This window comes from Podarcis melisellensis (assembly GCF_964234715.1).
Source record: "Podarcis melisellensis genome assembly, chromosome: 1".
Taxonomy (NCBI): domain Eukaryota; kingdom Metazoa; phylum Chordata; class Lepidosauria; order Squamata; family Lacertidae; genus Podarcis; species Podarcis melisellensis.
The window spans coordinates 71,969,777-71,989,977 of NC_138528.1; the positions used below are offsets into that span (position 1 = coordinate 71,969,777).

Consider the following 20,201-nt stretch of genomic DNA (forward strand, 5'->3'; position numbering starts at 1 on the left):
ATTCAGCAATTAGGATAGGAGAAAAAGCTTCAGTTGGCACCAATGGAAGCTTTTATCCTAATGTTATTTTTGTCTCACAGAGCAAAACCATGAGGGTGTAGTACTGGAACCATAAAGCAAATTCTACCCATTGAGTTACCCCAAGAGAAACTTTCAAATCTCTCACCCCCACCATTACGAAGGAATGCTATACAGACGGAAAAAGCAATCAATTCTAAATAGCTTCTTTCTGCATCATTTTGATACCACAGCTATCTTGAAGGGACTTTCAAAACATACCAGGCATGAACCATAAATAATTTCAGTATGAATCCATTTGAATCCTTTAATGCACAGACTCAGAAGGTCTTATGATATACACAGTATCCGGTAGTTTAAAATGTAAAAACAATCCATCAGAAAAAAGGCAAAAAAGTTACTTTTCAAGCTTAGTAAACATACATTACAGACTTAAGCAATACATTTATCAAAGACTTTTGCACTGTATTTGGATCTAGTAGCAATTTTGTAATTCGTTTTTTAAAATAGCAAATCTGACAATGATATTTTAAAATTTTGTAATAAATGAAGCTACTGATCTTATTTACAGTATAAATAGGCCTTTTTGGGGGGTGAAGATGATGTCCTGTCACATGTTGAAGAAAAGCGGTATCTTAGCTCTTAAATGCAAAATAAAGCATTTTGAAAGTAAAACTATATATATTATATATATTTATATATATATTTATAAATAAATATCTTCTATTCTGAAATTCCCACGTGTGTCTTCTCAGCTCTAGAATACATACAATTTGTGGCCAGAGTTCTGTTGGTTTGTTTCATAACAATTTTTCACGAATCTTTATTCCTCTGCTGCTGCTCTAGAAAACTGCTTTTCATATAAGCTCATGACATGGTGGACAAACTGATACTGTTCACAGGTCTGGATCATTCCTCCCCTGGGAAGAGAAACGGGGGAGGGGGGAGATTTGGAAGCAGATATCCATTGTGTATCTCAAAACTATTAACAAAAATAATACAGCACAAATTGGGGTGGGGGGAGCTAAACACAAAAAAACTGATCCTAAGTCTATTGGTTTTGAATAGTCTTCCTACTGGTAATGGTATTGAGTTCCTAGGGTTGCATATAAGATCACTGGGGTAACATACCAGAGTTTTAAGGTCTAGGATCTGTGCTAAATGCTTCCCAAAAACATTATCAAAATATAACATTAATCTCACTGTATCTGCTTGGCATAATCACACTGGTAATGTATCACAGAGATGCCAAAGATCACATGCAATTACTTTTAGGTCATAGACTTTGTTTGGAAAAAGTGAGTTTAATTCTGCAGTTGTTGATACAAAGCACAACAAAAAGGTTTTGAATCGGGTTCCCCAAATCTATTTACACCTGGCCAATAGAGTCAGAATAATGACAGCCATGGTATAGTAAGATGGAAGGTTCCAGCAGCCTGCCTGATGCCATGTTTGGGAAGCTAACTAAAGCCTAATCAACGAAAATCAGTGCTCCTCTCTGACTACTTGCCCTCATGATGCACAAGAGCTGTTGCTGTCAGTGCTATATGCATTCTCTGTGATACAACATTTAAATTCAGAGTATGGTATCCGGCCCACAATTTTACATTCTTTGGAGGTCAGATAAGCCAGGTGAGGTTCACCCTGGCTTTTGGGTGTAGCAGCAAGATATGCTTTTTAATGTTCATGGAAAGTAAGAGATAAATATGGTGTAGATTCCAAGCCTGCTTTTTTATTTAGACGAGTATTTATTTATACACCACCTACTGGTGTTGGATCAACTGTGTTCCCAGTCCTTATAGTACTTCTCAGCTGTTACTGAAGTTGAAGGCATGTATCAACTTTCCTTTCATGCAATTCTCTATAGCAGGCATAGGCAAACTCGGCCCCCTAGCTGTTGTTGGACTACAGTTCCCATCATCCCTGACCACTGGTCCTGTTAGCTAGGGATGATGAGAGCTGTAGTCCCAAAACATCAGGAGGGCTGAGTTTGCTTATGCCTGCTCTATAGCCTTCCTGGTACAGGTGAAATGGTTACATATGACCACAAGATGGCAATCTAGCTACAGGAGTGATGTCTGAAGTACTGTTGTGCACTAATCCCGTCCCCCCGTCCCCCCAATAACTTTCCATGTTACAACTGGAAGATATGAATGCCCTTATGGGATCTGTATTCATATCTATACATCTGTATAAAATATATATCCCCCCAAAAAGCTATAAATTTCTCCCTGCATATTCAGTTAAGCTTATTCTAAGTCTGAGTTGACATTCCACTTCGCTAACATCACGCTGCTCACATGTTGCATGGTAACAGTGAATCCAACTAATTTCATCTATTTAACAGTTCAAGTTTATTCTGAAGTTATGTTTCAGTGATTTCAGTGAAATTGATCACATATTTAAGTCATCAAATCAGTATTTCTGACATTCTGAATACACCTGTCACTTGTAAATAATACAAATGTAATTAATTCTCATTAAACCATTCATTACATTCTTAATAGTCTGTAATTTCATTTTTATCTTGTGTGGCTGCTTCCAATATTTTTTCTCAGAAATATCCAAATTTGTCATTGTAATGTACCCTCTTTTTTTAACTAACTACAATGGAATAAAAACAAGAAAGAGATTTTTTTAAAAAAAGATAAAATCAAATGGTAAAAATGTTTCAATGTTTCAAAAGGCAAGACTTAAAAGTGAATGTAAAAAAAAAGGGGGGGAGACTTCCCATTGTACAAGACCTGCTTCACATGAAATGCTAAACCATGGTTTCTAAACTATGATTTAATTTGATTGTCCAAACCCAGCCAGTGGCTCAGTCATGCTTTATCAACCATGAACAAACCACATTAGTAAGCCATGGCTTATTGTTGATTCATAAACCTTGGTTTACACTAGCCATGAACCCAGTCCTTGTATCTATTCCCCAATACTTTCTTTAAACAACAATGATGGGCAACCTGTAGCTCTACAGATATTGCAGTACTCGAGTTCCTATCAGCCCCAGTCCACATGGGACAGTGGTCAGGGGTGATGGGGTTTATAGCCCAATGGCACCTGGAAGACCACAGGTCTCCCCCCCTGTTATAAATGATTTGTACAGCAGCAATACTTTCCCAAAGAGACAAACTCTGTTCATATGCTAAAAAAGAAGAAAGCATTGGGTCTACAGTGTTTGTTTTTGAAGGAAAAGTGAAAAAGACAATAATACAAGATTCTCTCACCTGTCTAGCCGTAGCTGGCAGGTTGTTCTGAGTATGTCAACTGCGCCCTCGTTCTTCCACTGTTTGCAGCAAATGCTGGTGGCGATAAAGCAGCCAGTCCTACCAATCCCTGCACTGGCCAGAGAGAGAGAGGAACAGAAAATGAAGGTGGGAATTTTCAGAAAGAGCATCAATTATTCTCTTAGTATTTCAGATGTACCCTTGCCAAATGTACAAAGCCTTGGAGAGAAACAAGCTGCATGCTCAGGATCGCTCCTCACGGCAAGTCAGACTCTATGAATGTTCACCAGTAACATTCAAACAGCGAGTGTGGTGTGTGTACCTTTGTACAAAACAGTTGAACAAGTGTACACTTTCGCACCTGCACTTGTACGTGTGTTGGGATAGCTTGAACCTGTCTGTGTTCGGGTGAACATGTGGACAAGCCTTCTATCATGTTTCATCCCCACATGGCACAATCAGCAGCAAGGGAAGAACAAAGTGTTCATAAAGGTAAAGACCTGACAGTTAGGTCAAGTTGTGACCGACTCTGGGGTTGCGGCGCTCATCTCGCTTTATTGGCTGAGGGAGCCGACGTACAGCTTCCAGGTCATGTGGCCAGCATGACTAAGCTGCTTCTGGCAAACCAGAGCAGCACACGGAAACGCCGTTTACCTTCCCGCCTATTTATCTACTTGCACTGTGTGCTTTTGAACTGCTAGGTTGGCAGGAGCAGGGACCGAACAATGGGAGCTCACTCCACTGCGGGGATTCGAACCGCCAACCTTCTGATCGGCAAGCCTTAGGTTCTGTGGTTTAACCCACAGTGCCACCCGTGTCCCTAAAGCGTTCATAGTTTATTGTAAATTGTGGTTTAACGCTGCAAGCCAGCCAGCCCAGAATGTGGGCAGAAACTATACCTAGGTCTGCAATAGGTTTTTAAATTTTAAGTAGCTGATTTTTTTACTTTGGTAAGTGTGGTTTGAAGAAAGCAGTAACAGATAAGAAGACTCAGTTAATCAGAGTGTACTTGCGTCTTACATGTATTTAATTTGGCCCTAAACCATTAAGCAAGGGGTATGTCTGTGTTTGTTTTTGCCCCCACCATTGAAACTCAGTTGGCATAACCTCTGTGTACCCCATAAGGAGAGTTTGTGAGAATCTGGTATGCAGAGAGACAGTTTAATAAGATGTTTTCCTTGTCCAGAATAAGCAGTTCTCATTTATTTGAGGAAATGAAAAAGACAGAAACTAATGTTCTAACCATCAGCCATACATATATATATATATATTCAGTGAAAGATTACCACAGATTGGAGGAAAATATTACAGGGTGCAATGCCAGACAGATGTTAGGTGAGCCATCTGGCTTCTGTCAGGCCTGATATGTCAACATGTCACTTTAAATAATGGAAGCAGCAAATAACAATTACTCCTCAGTCCAAGAGCTTTCCCCATTTTGCAGGTCTCAAGAAGTGCTGGTAGCATCTCAAATGGATTTTCATTCATTGTCACTTAGATAATTTTGGCCACCAGCTGTGCCCTCGGGGGAAATAAAGAAATGCTACTTGTGGGCAGTCTTTTCATCCAGCTCTTTAGAGAAGTGTACAGGACACTGTTTCCACCAACCACCACCAAAATAAAATAAAAGATCCCCTGGTCTCTAACACTGCAACAGTATTGTTCTTCAGGTTAATCTTTGGTTATTGACCAGAGTTGTTCTTGTATTGCATTTATGGGTGGCAGCAAGTGATAAATTCTATTTATTATTTTAAAATTATTTTAATGAAAAATGAGAAGCAAAAGCGACAAAGCATGTTGTATAATGGAGTATTCTTTAAGGACAGTTGCTACATGCATTATGCAGCAGTACTTTCCTCATTTAAACAAGTTACAAAATGTATCTGAATGGCTGGGATAAGGGCATTGGACAAGAGGACCATCAAAATTGGACAGGTAGGAGTCTGGATAAAATAGCATTCTATTAAGATACATTGACACAGCACTTGTGAACGCAGGATAAACTGAGAATTCTGGCAAAAAGCTGTTTTAGAAAACTGATTTTGCTATATTATGCAGATATACTTTTAAGATTACTTTAAGAGGTTTGGCATACTGATATTTGTGCATAAACGTACATCACAGTACATTTAAGGCCACCAGGATCTCATTGGTTCCCACCCCCCCAGGCCAGTTTGTACAAGGAATGCTCATATTTGGTTTTAAAATTTCTCCATCTACTGTCATGACATTAAATGATTGTCATTATATATGGTCAATTATGGACTCTTTCTGTAACCGTATCAAAAAGGATATCTGCTTTAAAATAGGAATGTTCCCTGCTGCCTGCCAAAGTCCAGTGGTATAAAAAAAAAGGAACTTATGTTATCAGAACCTGAATTTATTTTGTATGAGAACACTAACTAGTCTTTCATTTCAATGTATAATTTATGATAGCTGATCTCTGCTCATTTTACATGCATGCTTGGCTGCTCTTATGATATTCATAAAAAAAAATCAAAATCTATTTTAGTATTTATTTTTATTTAAAAAGCAAGTCTGTCATTTTCTACTGTGAACAAGCCCAGGAAAGCCCAAGAACAAAGCTATGAATTTTTACAAGGATAAGGATGATCTTCATCTCTCTCTCCTTCCCTCTCCCTCACGCACATAGATCATTCATAACAGCGACTTTCCCAGAGACTATGAGTCACTTTATATGAATCCAGTTCATATGCTAACTGGGCAATTCTCACAGTGGAGGAGAACTCCTGTCCACTATGAATTGAATGTACCATGTGACCCCAGGACTCCACCTAGAGAATGATATGTGAGAAGGTCAAATTTGCATAATTTCCCCTATATATATATATATCTCTGTGTGCGCACACACATGTGTATAATGTTGATTCACCTGCAAATTCCTTCAGTGTCACCTGGATGTCATTACAAAAAATGAGTGGCAGAATTATGTTGGGGGAAATGGCTGCAGCTTCACCTCAGAAACCGGGTCACTGCCAGCCTAGGAAAAAGAATTAAATGAGCCTATCTCTTACCCCCCCCTTTAAACTGACTGTTTCCCCACATTGCATGGTTAATTAAGCAACCCACGCTCTTTTCCATTCCATCTGCACAGCAGATGGGGACAATAAAAGAGTCAGGTCACTTCCAGCACAAACTCAAGTGAAAATGTCGGTATAAGGTTTTCACATCACAAAGGCTTCTGGGGCCATAATTCTGGGGGGTTGGGGTTGGGGGGGACGACTTCTCTTTGAAGTTCCAGTGCCAAATTAGAAGCAAGAGATGCTTCCTCACTACCTTACCTGACATAGGCTAACAGAACAGTAGTTAAAAGCAGTTTTTCACAGCAGGTGGATCATGCAGAAATTGTACTCTCTAGTTACAGGTAGGTAGCCGCGTTGGTCTGCCGTAGTCGAAACAAAATTTAAAAATTCCTTCCAGTAGCACCTTAGAGACCAACTAAATTTGTTATTGGTATGAGTTTTAGTGTGCATGCACACTTTGTCAGATACCTGAACTCTCTAGATCAGCATTGCGAGAGAAGGTTACTTTAACACAACACAACTTCCTTAAAACTTCCCATGTTCTTTCCTCTCTCTTCATGGTGGTTTAACAATGCATAATTAAGCTACCTGCAGTGAACTATGATTGGAGCATTCTGTTCTTCTGCACACTGGGTGGCCTCTTCCACTTCCTGAACCAGCTGCAACAGGGCTGGTGCTTGATCAGGAGTCTTCTGATCTGGCCAGGAAGTATACCAGTAGTGTTTCAGATTTCTTATTTCTTCACCCTTCTATAAGAGAGTTATAAAGAGATTTATATAGGCAACCAGAAAAGGTATTTTCCAAAAGGTGAGACTCCTTAATGAGTTTTAAAAAACATTTTCTTGGGGTATGCAGTTTACTAACCCTTCTCAAAGGGGATTTGTGCAATAAGGGCTGATAACAAGATAGAAAATTAAATATAAAGATGAAATATTTAACCTGTCTTAAAGCTACATTATTCTCCCCAAAGATGCATAAGGATCTGTTGTGCTATGTAGTCTTCTTCCAAAATCATTATTATTTTTGAAAATTATATATTTTCATGTCTTTTTGCCCAGATTTAATGATGTGTTGCTTTATTTAAAACTGCAAACTGCAACAATATCTTTGCAGCTATCTTTCATGAATGGTATATAAATAACTTTAAATATATAATTAACGCCAATTGCTGGCAAAGCCACACTGACTCTGCTGCTATCCTGAGATGGCCTCCTGGACTAACTTGTGACATCAGAGTAAAATTAAGGCTTGCAATACTATGTTGGCAATGTAGGCAATTTACACTTTTCAGAGGTCATACTTTCTTGCTGCTATTCAGCAAACTGAAGAGCTGTTTTCAAAATATAATTATGTTCTTAATAATATTAGGAACATAAATTGAAAGAAATCATATTTATAACCTAATAGACAGACAGCTATTTCTAACTGCATATACCACATGTCACTCTCTGTGAAAGCGTAAGACATAAAGCTTTCTTTTCCAAAAATATAATAATACCCCTGTTGAATCAACAGATATGCTGTTCAGTTTTCAGGCATGCTAATTAATTCAGCCTGCTTCACTTTATGGCTGCTTAATCTTGTGCCCGATTGGAACTAGAGGTCAATGGAATATTTGCTTCAACCTTTTAGGCATTGATGGGGAAATTTTACACTGTGCTAAACAGTTACTTTCAAATATAGGCATCTATGGAAGGGCCCAAGAAAAGCAACATTTAGTACTAAAACTTAAATAATCAAGACCAGCTTAAATGATCTTCTTATGATCTTAAACTTTAAATCAGTTGAAATCATTAATAACTATTGGAGTGCAGTTGATTTTTAGGCGTTCTGATGTGTGGGAATGGCATGAAGGAAATACATAGCACTAAGCATTTTGACCAGTGAAGTTTGGATTTAGTACATAAACAAAACCCAGAGAGAAACTGAAACCACCAACACTTAATACTCCAACCCTATAAATCATATAACTATGACAGAAGATGTTGCTTATGGGAGGTGTGGAAGATTTACTGTTTTATGAATCTCCGTATGTCATTAAATTACGCTTATGATGGTTGCTGGCAGAAGAGGGAGAACGGATCTTGATTGCACCTGGTTGCTCTGTATGGCCCTGGGCAAGAGTCCTGTGTAGCTCCATTTGTGCCAAAGATGGTGCTGGAAGGAGCCTTTGTGGCACAACAGCACTGAAGACACCCAACTGCAGACGTCATACAGCTGGATACCTGCTCATGCCACTGGCCCAACAACATTACAAACATTTATGAACAGAAGCACGAATAGAAGTGGCCTTGAACACTTTGCTTCCAGCAGTGGCGTAGCGTGGGTTGTCAGCACCCGGGGCAAGGCAAGTAATTTGCGCACCCTAACCTGTGGTTTTGCGCCCCCTAACCCGTGGATTTGCGCCCCCTAACCCTAACCCCCAGATGTTGCGCCCGGTGCGGCCGGGCCCCCCTGCACTCCCACGGTACACCACTGGCTTCCAGTGCAACAGGTCACAGGAGATTAGGCTGTGATGTCTGTTACTCAGTCAGAGAACACATAAAGATAAATTAAGCATTCTAGTTGGCAGCTGAAAATGTAGTCTTTAACACCACTTAAAACCTTCCAACAAAACAACACTGTATCCAACTTCTCTTTTATAAATCCTTTAAAAGACCCCCAAATCTTTACCGGCAAAAGGCTCAGTAAACTTTAGGCTACAGTGGAAGGAAACCAAGCTTAATGAGCTATAATAATTAATAATAAAATAAAGTAGTAGTAGTAGTAGTAGTAGTAGTAATAATAATAATAATAATAATAATAATAATAATAATAATAATAATAATAATAATAATAATGGCTTTTTGAAATACAGTGGTACCTCAGGTTAAGAACCTAATTCGTTCTGGAGGTCTGTTCTCAACCTGAAACTGTTCTTAACCTGAAGCACCACTTTAGCTAATGGGGCCTCCCACTTCTGCTGCGCTGCTGCTGCGCCATTTCTGTTCTCATCCTGAAGCAAAGTTCTTAACCCAAGGTACTATTTCTGGGTTAGCGGAGTCTGTAACCTGAAGCGTCTGTAACCTGAAGCGTATGTAATTCGAGGTACCACTGTACAACTGAAAACAAAATCCTTACTGAGATCTTTGAGAGGTAAAAAGATAAAATTAAACAGGTGGTTGTTGTTCTAGAGCTCTCTCTTGAAACTCTCAGTCTTCACTTCCATCCTCAAAACATTTTGATAAGCCACTCCTGGTTTTTGTTGCTAAGAAAAAATCCTCTGCCCGTTTTTTGCAGCTAGCGAAGCACACTGAATACAAGGGACAAAGGGGAATCTAAAGATATTGGAATGGGATAGTGCAAGCACCGCTGTTATTCTAAAGCCATACATTTAGGTCAGGAGTTGCAAACCTTATTGGACCAGCAAACACATTCCCAATTTTGAGAAAGTGTTGGTGGTAGCGGTCATATCTATTCCCTCCTGACAACCTCATGCTTGCTGTGGGAAGTCACCTGTGTCCTGATGGTCCTGATTGTGGAGATCACACAATATTGACACATCTCCATGACACACAATACTGCTGCTGCTGCTGTTTACCAACAGAGAGCATTCCCCACACATGCAAACAGACCACACATACATCTCTCCCTCTCTGTCCAAGTAATTTCTGAATTACCCACATAATTCAGAAAATCTCGCCTACGGCTGAAGGGCCTGCTGTTTCCGGAAAAAAAACCCTCCAATTGTAAGGCCCACCAATGCGATGCCTGTGGGTGCCAGGCTGGTGATTCCTGCATTTAGAGGCTAGTCAATGTACATAAGGAACATTTACTGAGCAAGCATGCCGTAATAAATGACCGGTGCTACAATTGTGTGGAATGACTCACAGAATTCTTCCGCTGGATGAGCACAAGTGGCTGGAAAGTCTTTGAGCTGCACACATTCAATCTAAAATACCTGACTGCTTTCATTACTATATTGCGTACATGGTTGGAAACCAGACAGACACATAATCAGTGCAGTAATGAAAAGTGGTGTTTCAGCTGTGTTTTATAGGCTGGATATAAAACAGCAACTTTATGAGGCCTTTTTCATGCAGCTCCACATATACCTGAGTGATCTTACCTTTAGGGTAATAAGCCTTAACCGGTAATCGTCTGCTTGTATAACTCTTTTAACCGTGATTTCAATCCCTTCATAGGTAACCTGTTCTTCTGGCCAGTATTCTGTACATTTCTGAACAAAATATAAACCATACATATAAAATAAGTTATCGGCTGGCACAGGAGTGACTTTGGTGTACTAAAAAAAGTACACTTAAAAAGCAAAATAAGCGACATAACTCCAAAATCTACAATAACAACTTTTTTTAGGACCAATCAATCTGTCACAAAATAGGGGGCAAGGTTTGGGGTTTTGCAGGACTCTTCTTCAGGCCAGATATTGTGTAAAGCAGGGTGGGATGGGGTGTGTGTGTGTGTGCAGAAGCATACAAACCAAAAATGGCCCGAATTTGTAGCCAAAACTTGATCTCATTCAGATTGAATTCGTGTCTGCTAGAGCAGACTGAGGGACATGGGTGGTACCGTGGGTTAAACCACAGAGACTAGGACTTGCCGATCAGAAGGTCGGTGGTTCGAATCCCCGTGACGGGGTGAACTCCCATTGCTAGGTCCCTGCTCCTGCCAACCTAGCAGTTTGAAAGCACGTCAAAGTGCAAGGAGATAAATAGGTACTGCTCTGGCGGGAAGATAAACGGCATTTCTGTGTGCTGCTCTGGTTCGCCAGAAGTGGCTTAGTCATGCTGGCCACATGACCCGGAAGCTGTATGCCGGCTCCCTCGGCCAATAAAGCGAGATGAGCGCCACAACCCCAGAGTTGGCCACGACTGGACCTAATGGTCAGGGGTCCCTTTACCTTTACCTAGAGCTGCAGGCATCATGTTATGCTGAGGACTCTGAGATAAAACAGCTGTGGTTGGCCCCCCATTTTTAAAAACATAAACTTCAGCTGGCACCCAGTCCTGTCTCCAGACATATTTAAGCAAGTTGTGCAAATTGTTTCCAAAGACCAGTTGTGATATTATGTACTGCCATATATGAAGCAGCAACCACCAGTTCCTTCACGTGTCTTGTAAAGCCATAGTTTTTTGGCCAGACTTTTCCTGACCCATAAGATCTGACCCAGCCCAGGTTTTATGTGTATGAATGCCTGTTTTCACATGCTTTTATACTACTGTCTTACTGGATTTATGTTGTATTATTATTATTATTGATTTTGTATACTGCCCTCTACCCGGGGGAGGGGGGGGTCTCAGGGCGATATTTTTGTTTTAATTATGTTGTTTCTTGGTTTCATGTAGCACACTGCAGAGATTTTAGAAAAATTAAACTTTTTGAATGAATTCTACAGCTAACAAATGCAAAGAGCTACTTTAGGTGTGTTGCACCGACAGCTTGCATATGCCAAGTAGAATTGTTGGCTTTCCCTTTGAACAGCAGCCTCTGGATGTTTAAAATCCTCTGGTTGGCAGATCCAGAATAGGCTCCTGCATTTAAAAGAACTGCATGAAAGAAAGTTCCACCTTGATTATTAATAAATGTAATAAATGATATATAATAACACTTTTCTCATTAGTAATGGAAGAATTTATGCAGAAGGGGATTCCCCACCTTTCCCTCAGTATCTCACTCAGTTATCAAGAGACATAAAGGTTCCTTTACCTTCACCATCTGCAGTGATCATGGAGCCCAAGAAGGTAAAATCTGTCACTGCTTCCATAGAAGGGGAAGAAATGGAGGCAGTGACAGATTTTACCTTCTTGGGCTCCATGATCATTGCAGATGGTGACAGCAGCCACAAAATTAAAAGACGCCTCCTTCTTGGGAGAAAAGCGATGACAAAACTAGACAACATCTTAAAAAGCAGAGCCATCACCTTGCCGACAAAGGTCTGTATAGTTAAAGCTATGGTTTTCGCAGTAGTGATGTATGGAAGTGAGAGTTGGACCATATAGAAGGCTGATCGCCAAAGAATTGATGCTTTTGAATTATGGTGCTGGAGGAGACTCTTGAAAGTCACATGGACTGCAAGAAGATCAAACCTATCCATTCTTAAGGAAATCAGCCCTGAGTACTCACTGGAAGGACAGATCCTGAAGCTGAGGCTCCAATACTTTGGCCACCTCATGAGAAGAGAAGACTCCCTGAAACAGATCCTGATGTTGGGAAAAATGGAGGGCACAAGGAGAAGGGGACGACAGAGGACGAGATGGTTGGACAGTGTTCTCGAAACTACCAACATGTATTTGACCAAACAGGAAAACAGGAGTGTCTGGTGTACTCTGGTCCATGGGGTCACAAAGAGTCGGACACGCCTAAACGCCTAAACAACAACAACTACCTTCTATTTCAGGGTTGTATGGTTTGTTCATCTCTTGTCTTTAAGGTACATTTGTACTCTTATGGCAAATCTTACATGTTTCAGCCACACTGCTCGGTAAAGGTGCCATATGAGCCATGCCCATAACCTTATGAGCATTTCTACCCATGATTCATGAGTCAGTGCCATTTGCAAGGGAGAACTCATAATGTGATGGACCCCCACATGGTTTCTTGCAAAGGCACTGTCTAGGCCTCCAGGATAAATGTAATGAACGGAGGCCAAATAAAAGTTAAATAAGGGAGATAATACAGAATATCCACATTTTTCTGCTGCTGCACCTTTGCATGTAAGCCGCACCACTGGTTTACACCAGTGGGAAAATTTGTCACTACCATTTCATGAGTCAAATTTTCAGAATTCTGTTCCCCCGCCTCGACGCAGTCCCTCCATGCTACAATAGCGCTCATCCATTGTAAAAACTGACAAATGTGCTAGTAACTATCTATAGCTCAGACTCCAAGCAGCTGAAATGAAGAACACCCACACATTTCCGTGGGCTGTCTGTCAGTTCAGATTAGACCTGACAAAAGTGCTGGAATAGTGAGCCACTAATCCTTGCATTATTGAACGTATATAGCAGGAACACAAAGACTCTTTCTCAAGCATCATGGCATAACAAAGGTTTCAGCTCTGCGTCGACACGTTTTTAAGACATAGTGTTCATATAATAATTTGAAGCTGGCAAGGGTGGGGGTAGGGGGAGAGAAACATCAGAACAGGGATGCCAACAAGAAGGGGTATGTAGCCTATATTTATATCAGAGTCTCATGGCATGATTTTACTCTTTAAACAAGAGGTATCAATGAAACATTGTGCTCAATCATATATTTTGTTAGTACAGAGACTGATGGCATCTACTAGACTTTTGTGATTAATGAATGACTTCTAACCAAATGTGTCTTTTGGAAAAAGTGAGTGTGCATGTGCCGTTAGGTTGCACAGCTTTCCTATCTCCTTGGTAACATCCAAGTAGCACTGCAGATACAAGTTGCGATGGATAGATTGGAAGAAAAATGGTAGCTGACCGTGATCAATTAAGCTCTTTTGCCCACAGAATTGATTCACAGATTCACAGAATTTATCAAACCGATTAAGTCAAACAGTTGCTCAGCTATGTTTCGCATAGCAATCCATACTGCAATATGCCAATGCCTCAAGTAGAAATAGCAGCAGCTAGAAACAACAGGGTTAAATCCAGACTCCTAAGGGGTGTCAACTGCCCAGTTGCTAACCTGGAAGCAAAACAGATGTTGAGAAAATGACATCGGTGACAGCAGAACTTGGAGGCAGCTCACTTTAAGAGGAGGGAAATGTAAGTTTGGGTACTCACTGTGTGAAAGTATTTTGTCCAAATGGGTAAGTGAGGCACCCACCCATGAATAGAGCAAGTCCTCGTTACCCCAGGAGAGGTAAATAAGCATGTGAACAGCTTTGATACCCTACCCTTGCTAGCACAGAATCCCACATAGCAAGAGATTTGATTTCAACCTCCAAAGTAGGTTGGGATTCCAACTAGAGGGGAACCTTCCAGAAGCCCCATGCGACAGAAATTGAAGGATCCTACAGAGTAGATCATATCTGCTGATAAGTATCAACTCTATCAAGGTGGCTTGGCTAGGATCTGGAACAGTCACATTGTTATCCCATGTGACAGGAACAATGGGGTGCAATGGAATTACCACTAGGGAGCTGAGTAGGAAAGGAAGGAGAAGAAGAGGAAATGGCAGGGAAGAGAGAGAAATAGCTTTAAAAAAAATTAAGGAAAAGAGAATTGGGTATGGAAAAGAAAAATGTGCTAAAGAAATGTAGGAGGAAATTAACCAAAAAAGAGCAGAGTCAGAGCTCTGTCCTGGATGAGGCAAAGAGCTAAAATGGAGAGACATAAACACAACCAGGATGTTACATAAATGTTGATCACAAGGTTCCCTGCCTCTCCTGGGCAGGAGGAATACCTAACCCAGTCATAGATGAAACTAGGGCACGGAAAGGGACGAGGCGAGAACTGGTGGACAAACGGGCACAACAATGTTCTTGGATTGAAAATGGCTACAACATTATTGATTACAGATGCAGGTAGGTTTGGCTTAGGCATTGGGTGTTCTTTCTGGTTAATACTCCTGCCTGTTGGCTGGAGATTTTCAGGATCGTGCCTCAGTTAAAGGCTACCTCAAGATGTGAGTCAATTAAGCTGGTCCTCTAAGCTGCCCTCTGGAAGTTCTAAGGCCTATCTGCTCTCCTATAGGCTTCAGGACAGAACTTCCACCTAGATTCCTTTATTGAGATATTGCACCTGCTGGCGGGGAAGGGGGTGATGAACCACTTCATCCCCTTCCAGAAATAAGACTACAGGATTCAACCCGATGCCTTATCTACCAACAGTTGTGGTGATTCCTAGGAGGAAGGCAAAACCCCAGATGGTCTAAATTTGTTTCCAGGCAAATTCCTTCCTGGCCCTGAATATAGTGACCTAATGTATCCAAAGCAAGTTTATGAACACAGGATCAACAGACCCAATTACTCGGTGGGTGAGCGGGTTGATCTGTCACTGACTGCACCGCTTATAGAAAGTGCAGCTGGCCTTTTAAGCTGCAGTGGTGGGCCAGAGAGACGCTTTGCTCCCTCTGGTCCACTGCTGATGCTCTTCCCACCCTGAAGGCTGTGCCTAGCCTATTCAAATTATAGGTTTTGGTGGGCAAGCCCAGCATCCTCCGTGGCCAGGATTGCTGCAAAGGAGGGAGGGATCACCCTCTTCCTTCCATGTCCTGCTGAGCTGGGCTGGACTGCAAGCACTGCCCACCCGAGAAGCGGGGATAAGCGACCATTTCTAATCAGCATTAGAAACTGGAAAGCTATAAGGGTAGAAATCATACTTCCCTAATAACATAATTAAGTGCTGGGAAAACACAGCATCCATTGCCTTTGGGAAAGTCATTTCAATCTCACAACAAACAAGTAACAAATGTATTATTCACCTTCTTCAGTGTTGGGGTGGGGCTTACATGTATGCTGATGTTTTGCTCATCACGCCTTTTTAAAGCACTTCAAACCATGACTACTGAGGTAATTTACAAAGCAAACTAGCTTCATGAATGGAACCATATTTTATTCAATCATTTCCCATGGCTCAGGCATCCACTGTGGAAACATCAATTACAACATGGGATAAAGAGCAGAGACTCAGCATTACCTCATTCATCTCTTCTATATTGGTAATCATGACAATAATTGGAGAACGCTCCTGCCACACCATTCTCCAGAAATCACTGACAGTATTAACTATGGGTCCCTGAGTAGCAATGTACACCTTTTCTTCTCCTCTATAGCCCTGCCAACAAAGCAACAAGGGTTCATTAGTGTTGAGCTGTGCACAGACCTCAGTTCTCCAGTCTTTTACCCAAGGACACTTAGCAAATCAAAAATAAATGTGCTAGTGCACACTTTCTCCCACTTCCCCCCACCACACACAAGCCAAGGACAGAAGGCACAACTTCAATTTATACAAGCAGCAATGGTTGCTATGGCAATGGAAGCATTTATGCTATGCAAGAAGCATGGTTAAACCAAGCTCGATTATGCTCTTTTTGGTTTTGCTGGAGCCCAAGAGTTGTGTTAGACCCTCAGGGTTCAGCACTGCCCAGGCCTTGAAATCTGAGGTCTCCTTGGAGAAGGTGCAAGGGGAGCAAGATTTCCACCAACAGCCCTTCTGAACTGCTGGAGCCAGACATCCTCACCAGAGGTTTCCATAGGTTCCTGGCTGGCTCCCAGAACCACCCTTGACACACAGGGACAAAGCAGAAGAACACGGCCAGGCAGAAGCTTCAGAGCTGCTGTTGAAGTAGCTAGATAGCTGCATGAGGCTACTTGTGGGAAGAAGGAGGAAGGATATGTAAGCATCTGCCCAGATCAGGGTCTGGCTCAGAGCCAGGAGTAGATGGAGCCTACAGCTCATATATAAGTTCTCTGTCTGAGTTGTGTCAACTGCTACCAAATAAGCTCCAAGTTCAAGTGCAGGGCCTATATGAACCAGGGAAATGGCCATAGGGACAGAAAAGAGGACTGGTGTCATTCTCTGATACTGAAGTAACAACAGCTGGTATCCAAAACAATTGCAAATGTTTTTAAAGACAACAAGGTGTGTTTTGGGGTGGGAATGGTGATCTATGGAATTTTGCAGCTGTTCATGAATAATTGAAACCCACTTACGCGGAAAACCCTTCAGGATTGCTTAGCTCTTACCCTGATGTAGTTGGCATTGATGTAAGAGCTCAGGGGATCATCTTGATCGTCTGAGGTAAGGCACACTCTGCTGTGAGGATCTGGAAAACCAAAGCAAGAGTCTAGAGTTATGTGCTACAAGGAAGCATGATACCCTTCTGTACTCTATGAACTGCACAGCTGTCCGCGACCGCAGAAAAGTAATCAGCAACGAACCCTTGGTGAGAAACACTGTGGCAATGTCAAATCATCCAAAGATTTGATCCTAAAAATGTAGCAGTAGCCCTGGCAGATCAGATCAAAAGCCTTGGTAAGTCTACTCTGCTTCCCCCAGGTGGGAAGCCCAGGTATGACTTGAATGCACACAGAGGAACTGGTATCCAGTGGCATACTACCTCAGAAGAATGCAGGTGTTCCATTGAGATATCATGGCTAGTAGCTATTGACAGATCTATCCACCATGGATTTATAAAGCCATCTAAGGCAAAAATGCATCACTACATCTTATGGCAGTAAGCAGACCATATGGACAGCAATGTTGCACCAATGCTGGGGAAGCAGGCTACTTCTGCACCCATTACAATGCCTTTGTGACACTGCCTCTTTCTCCAGTTTTTAAAAAAATGCTATTTATTTCCTTGCTGCTCTGCACAGAGGCTTTTTACTGGTGTCAGCCATGATGGCTTGCTACTACAGTGAGCAGGCTTGGTCCCAGTACCAGTGCAAAGGCAGAGGTGTTCCTTTGCACTAGAATTCTGGAACCTTTTGGAGGATGGAGCTTGGATTTGGGCCTCTTTGAAATTGGCCATTTTCATCCATTTAGGCTGGCACTTTTGAGACAAGAACATAAAGCAAGCAACCAGCTTCCTCAAAAGACGCTGATTCTTTCTGGGGGTTTTTCAGAATTCCACAACAAATTTGTAAATCTGCAAAAGATATTTCCTACAAAAGAAATATAAATTAGCTGAATTAAAGACTATTATCATTTCTCTCAGTAACTGCAATTAACTGTAGAATTTCAGGCAACTGATCATTAAGTTAAGTGCCTGTTTACCTTTCATTTTAACTAGAGTGAACATCTGTTTTAGACAACCTTGAATATTTCTCCTTCCTCAAAAGCAACACATTCCACTTTGCAGGCAACTTTACTAATCAAGTGATTGCCGTCCTTGAATATGAAGCTGCAATAAGAAAAGGATGTCGAGTTTAACTGACATAGACCAAGTCCTCAGAGCCACATGCACACATACGGCTTAGAGCTGTCCTTCATGGCTTCTCCCTGTCCTCCTCAAGACATGCAGCTCACACAGATATAGTAACAGATTGATTGGCAGGTGGTTGTGTGGGACTGTGCAGGCTGGCTTTGCAGCAGAAGAAACACTGGGAGCATGGCAAGAGGAAGGCACATGCTTTGGTAACCATTATCCCTTGCTACACATACTTCCCCTTTCTCTTCTGTATCCTATTTCAGACTGCACGTTCCTTGGGGCAAAACCTCTCCCCCTCTTGCTTTTGTTAAAGTACCATGCAAAGTTACAGATGCTAGCAATGTTGACCTTCCTCTGCAAAATCTCCTTCTCTCCCAAAGAAATCCGAAAGCTTGCCAAGACCTCTCCATTACCAGCAATCTTACCAGTACGCTGGCACAAGGATTTGCTGCAATGCTGCCCAAGTTCCAATGAAATCATTACAAACCACTCAGACCTTACATGTGCCTAACTAAACAAAATGAAAATCAGGCATCCTCCTCACGATCCCTCAATCATTTGTATATACTGAGGGAGAAACGAGAAAAACAAAACCACAAAATAATAAAAATGAACTGATTATATTGTGTCAGTTATGGGGGGGGGGGTCATACCAAACATCAGCGAGGCTTTCGGCTTTCAGTTTCTGTATTATTCAAAAGGTCTTTAGAAGTTGCAAATAACTAAGTAGGCTATAGGGCCGACTCTGTTGTATGAAAAAGGGGTAAAAGCAAACAGCACACAGCCCAGTTGTTTGCATGTAGAAGACACACACAGTTCAATTCAATTGTTTCTAGTTAAAGGGTTTCTGGCAGCAGAAACCTTTGTGTAAGACCTTGAAAAGCAGCTACTAGCAAGAGGAGGCAACGCAAGGTTAGACTAAAGCTCAGTGGCAGCGCAAATGCTTTGCACGCAGAATGCCACTGGTTCAATCCCTGGTGTCCCTAGGAAAAGACTCCTGTTTGAAACCCTGTGGAGCCCCTGTCAGTCAGTGTGGAAAATACTGAGCTAGCTGGACCCATAGGCCTGAGGTGGTATAAAGCAGCTTCCCAAGTAAATAGACTAATGGTAAAAGAAAGTACTTTGTGGAAGATCCTTGTTACTCAGTGGTTCTGCCTGGCCAATCGGAAACTACATTTACTGGTTGATGTGGCCACTTCAGAGATACAGCTGGCTTTTGTCAGAGGTCTTACTTACCCCCTGCTGCACATCAAGAGAATCAATGAATGAAAGCAGCATTAAAAATATTAAGCACAAGGATAGCAAAGCTTATTCCATCATCTTTCAAGTGTTTTTTAAAAGCTCACAGTCATGTGCAATTTCACACACTTCAATATCACACAGTACAAGAAACTTCAGCTTGACAAACAGCTGTAACGTGGCTATGGTGCTTACTTGGGAGAATTGTTTTGTAGCGATTCTTTCGGACCAAACCTGGAATATCATACTCCTTTGGATCAACAAAGTTCATCGGAATTTCCTGTTGAAAGACACACAATATGAGCCATTAACAGATTCTGAAGGGACAGGAAGAAGCAGAATCCTGTTGCTTTCCTTTGAATGTGAAGTAGTGGCAGCAATGAAATTAGCTCAAAGATGTGATGTGACATTTCTAGTTATTTTTTATACTCCAAAATCAGATTCCTAGATTCCTGGGAGAGAGTCTCTTTTTAAAAAAATAAAATATTAAAATGCTTCTGAAAATACTCACTAAGGAACACACAATTAAGAGCTACTTTTAACACTTAGGAGAATGTTATGGGCTCTGTTGTGACCAAAGGCTTATGCACCAATCTTGCAGAGGGTGAAGGTGCTTAAATACACTGAAGCCAATGGGTTATAAACAGCTCAACTATGTGCAGGATTGAAGCCATAGCATTCCCTTAGATATGGAAGCAGTAGATGAGCTGAAGCACAGAAAAGGCTCTTCCTGGGGAGGTAGCGTGACTTCTCATGTAATTTATTTTATTATAGGTCAGTACTTTGCACTTGCTGGACTGTAATTCTTGTCCCTTTTTTGCAG

The 20,201-nt window shown here is 41.4% G+C and overlaps 1 protein-coding gene across 12 annotated transcripts in view; it reads right to left on the bottom strand.

The window, feature by feature from the left end:
- Nucleotides 1–299: 299 nt before the first annotated feature.
- The window catches only part of PTPN5 (protein tyrosine phosphatase non-receptor type 5), a 70,251-nt gene continuing 50,349 nt past the window's right edge, over nt 300–20,201 (bottom strand). For 10 of the 12 annotated variants that reach the window (XM_081904032.1, XM_081904029.1, XM_081904026.1 and 7 more), the window contains 7 exons: nt 19,574–19,658; nt 16,953–17,032; nt 15,904–16,041; nt 10,398–10,508; nt 6,878–7,038; nt 3,246–3,359; nt 300–938 (listed from right to left, as the gene is read on the bottom strand). In XM_081904032.1, the coding sequence (XP_081760158.1) occupies nt 842–938; nt 3,246–3,359; nt 6,878–7,038; nt 10,398–10,508; nt 15,904–16,041; nt 16,953–17,032; nt 19,574–19,658 (786 nt within the window). In that variant the 3' untranslated portion in view covers nt 300–841. The remainder of the gene's footprint in view (nt 939–3,245; nt 3,360–6,877; nt 7,039–10,397; nt 10,509–15,903; nt 16,042–16,952; nt 17,033–19,573; nt 19,659–20,201) is intronic. The other 2 variants (XR_014166248.1, XM_081904024.1) reach the window with 2 other exon arrangements.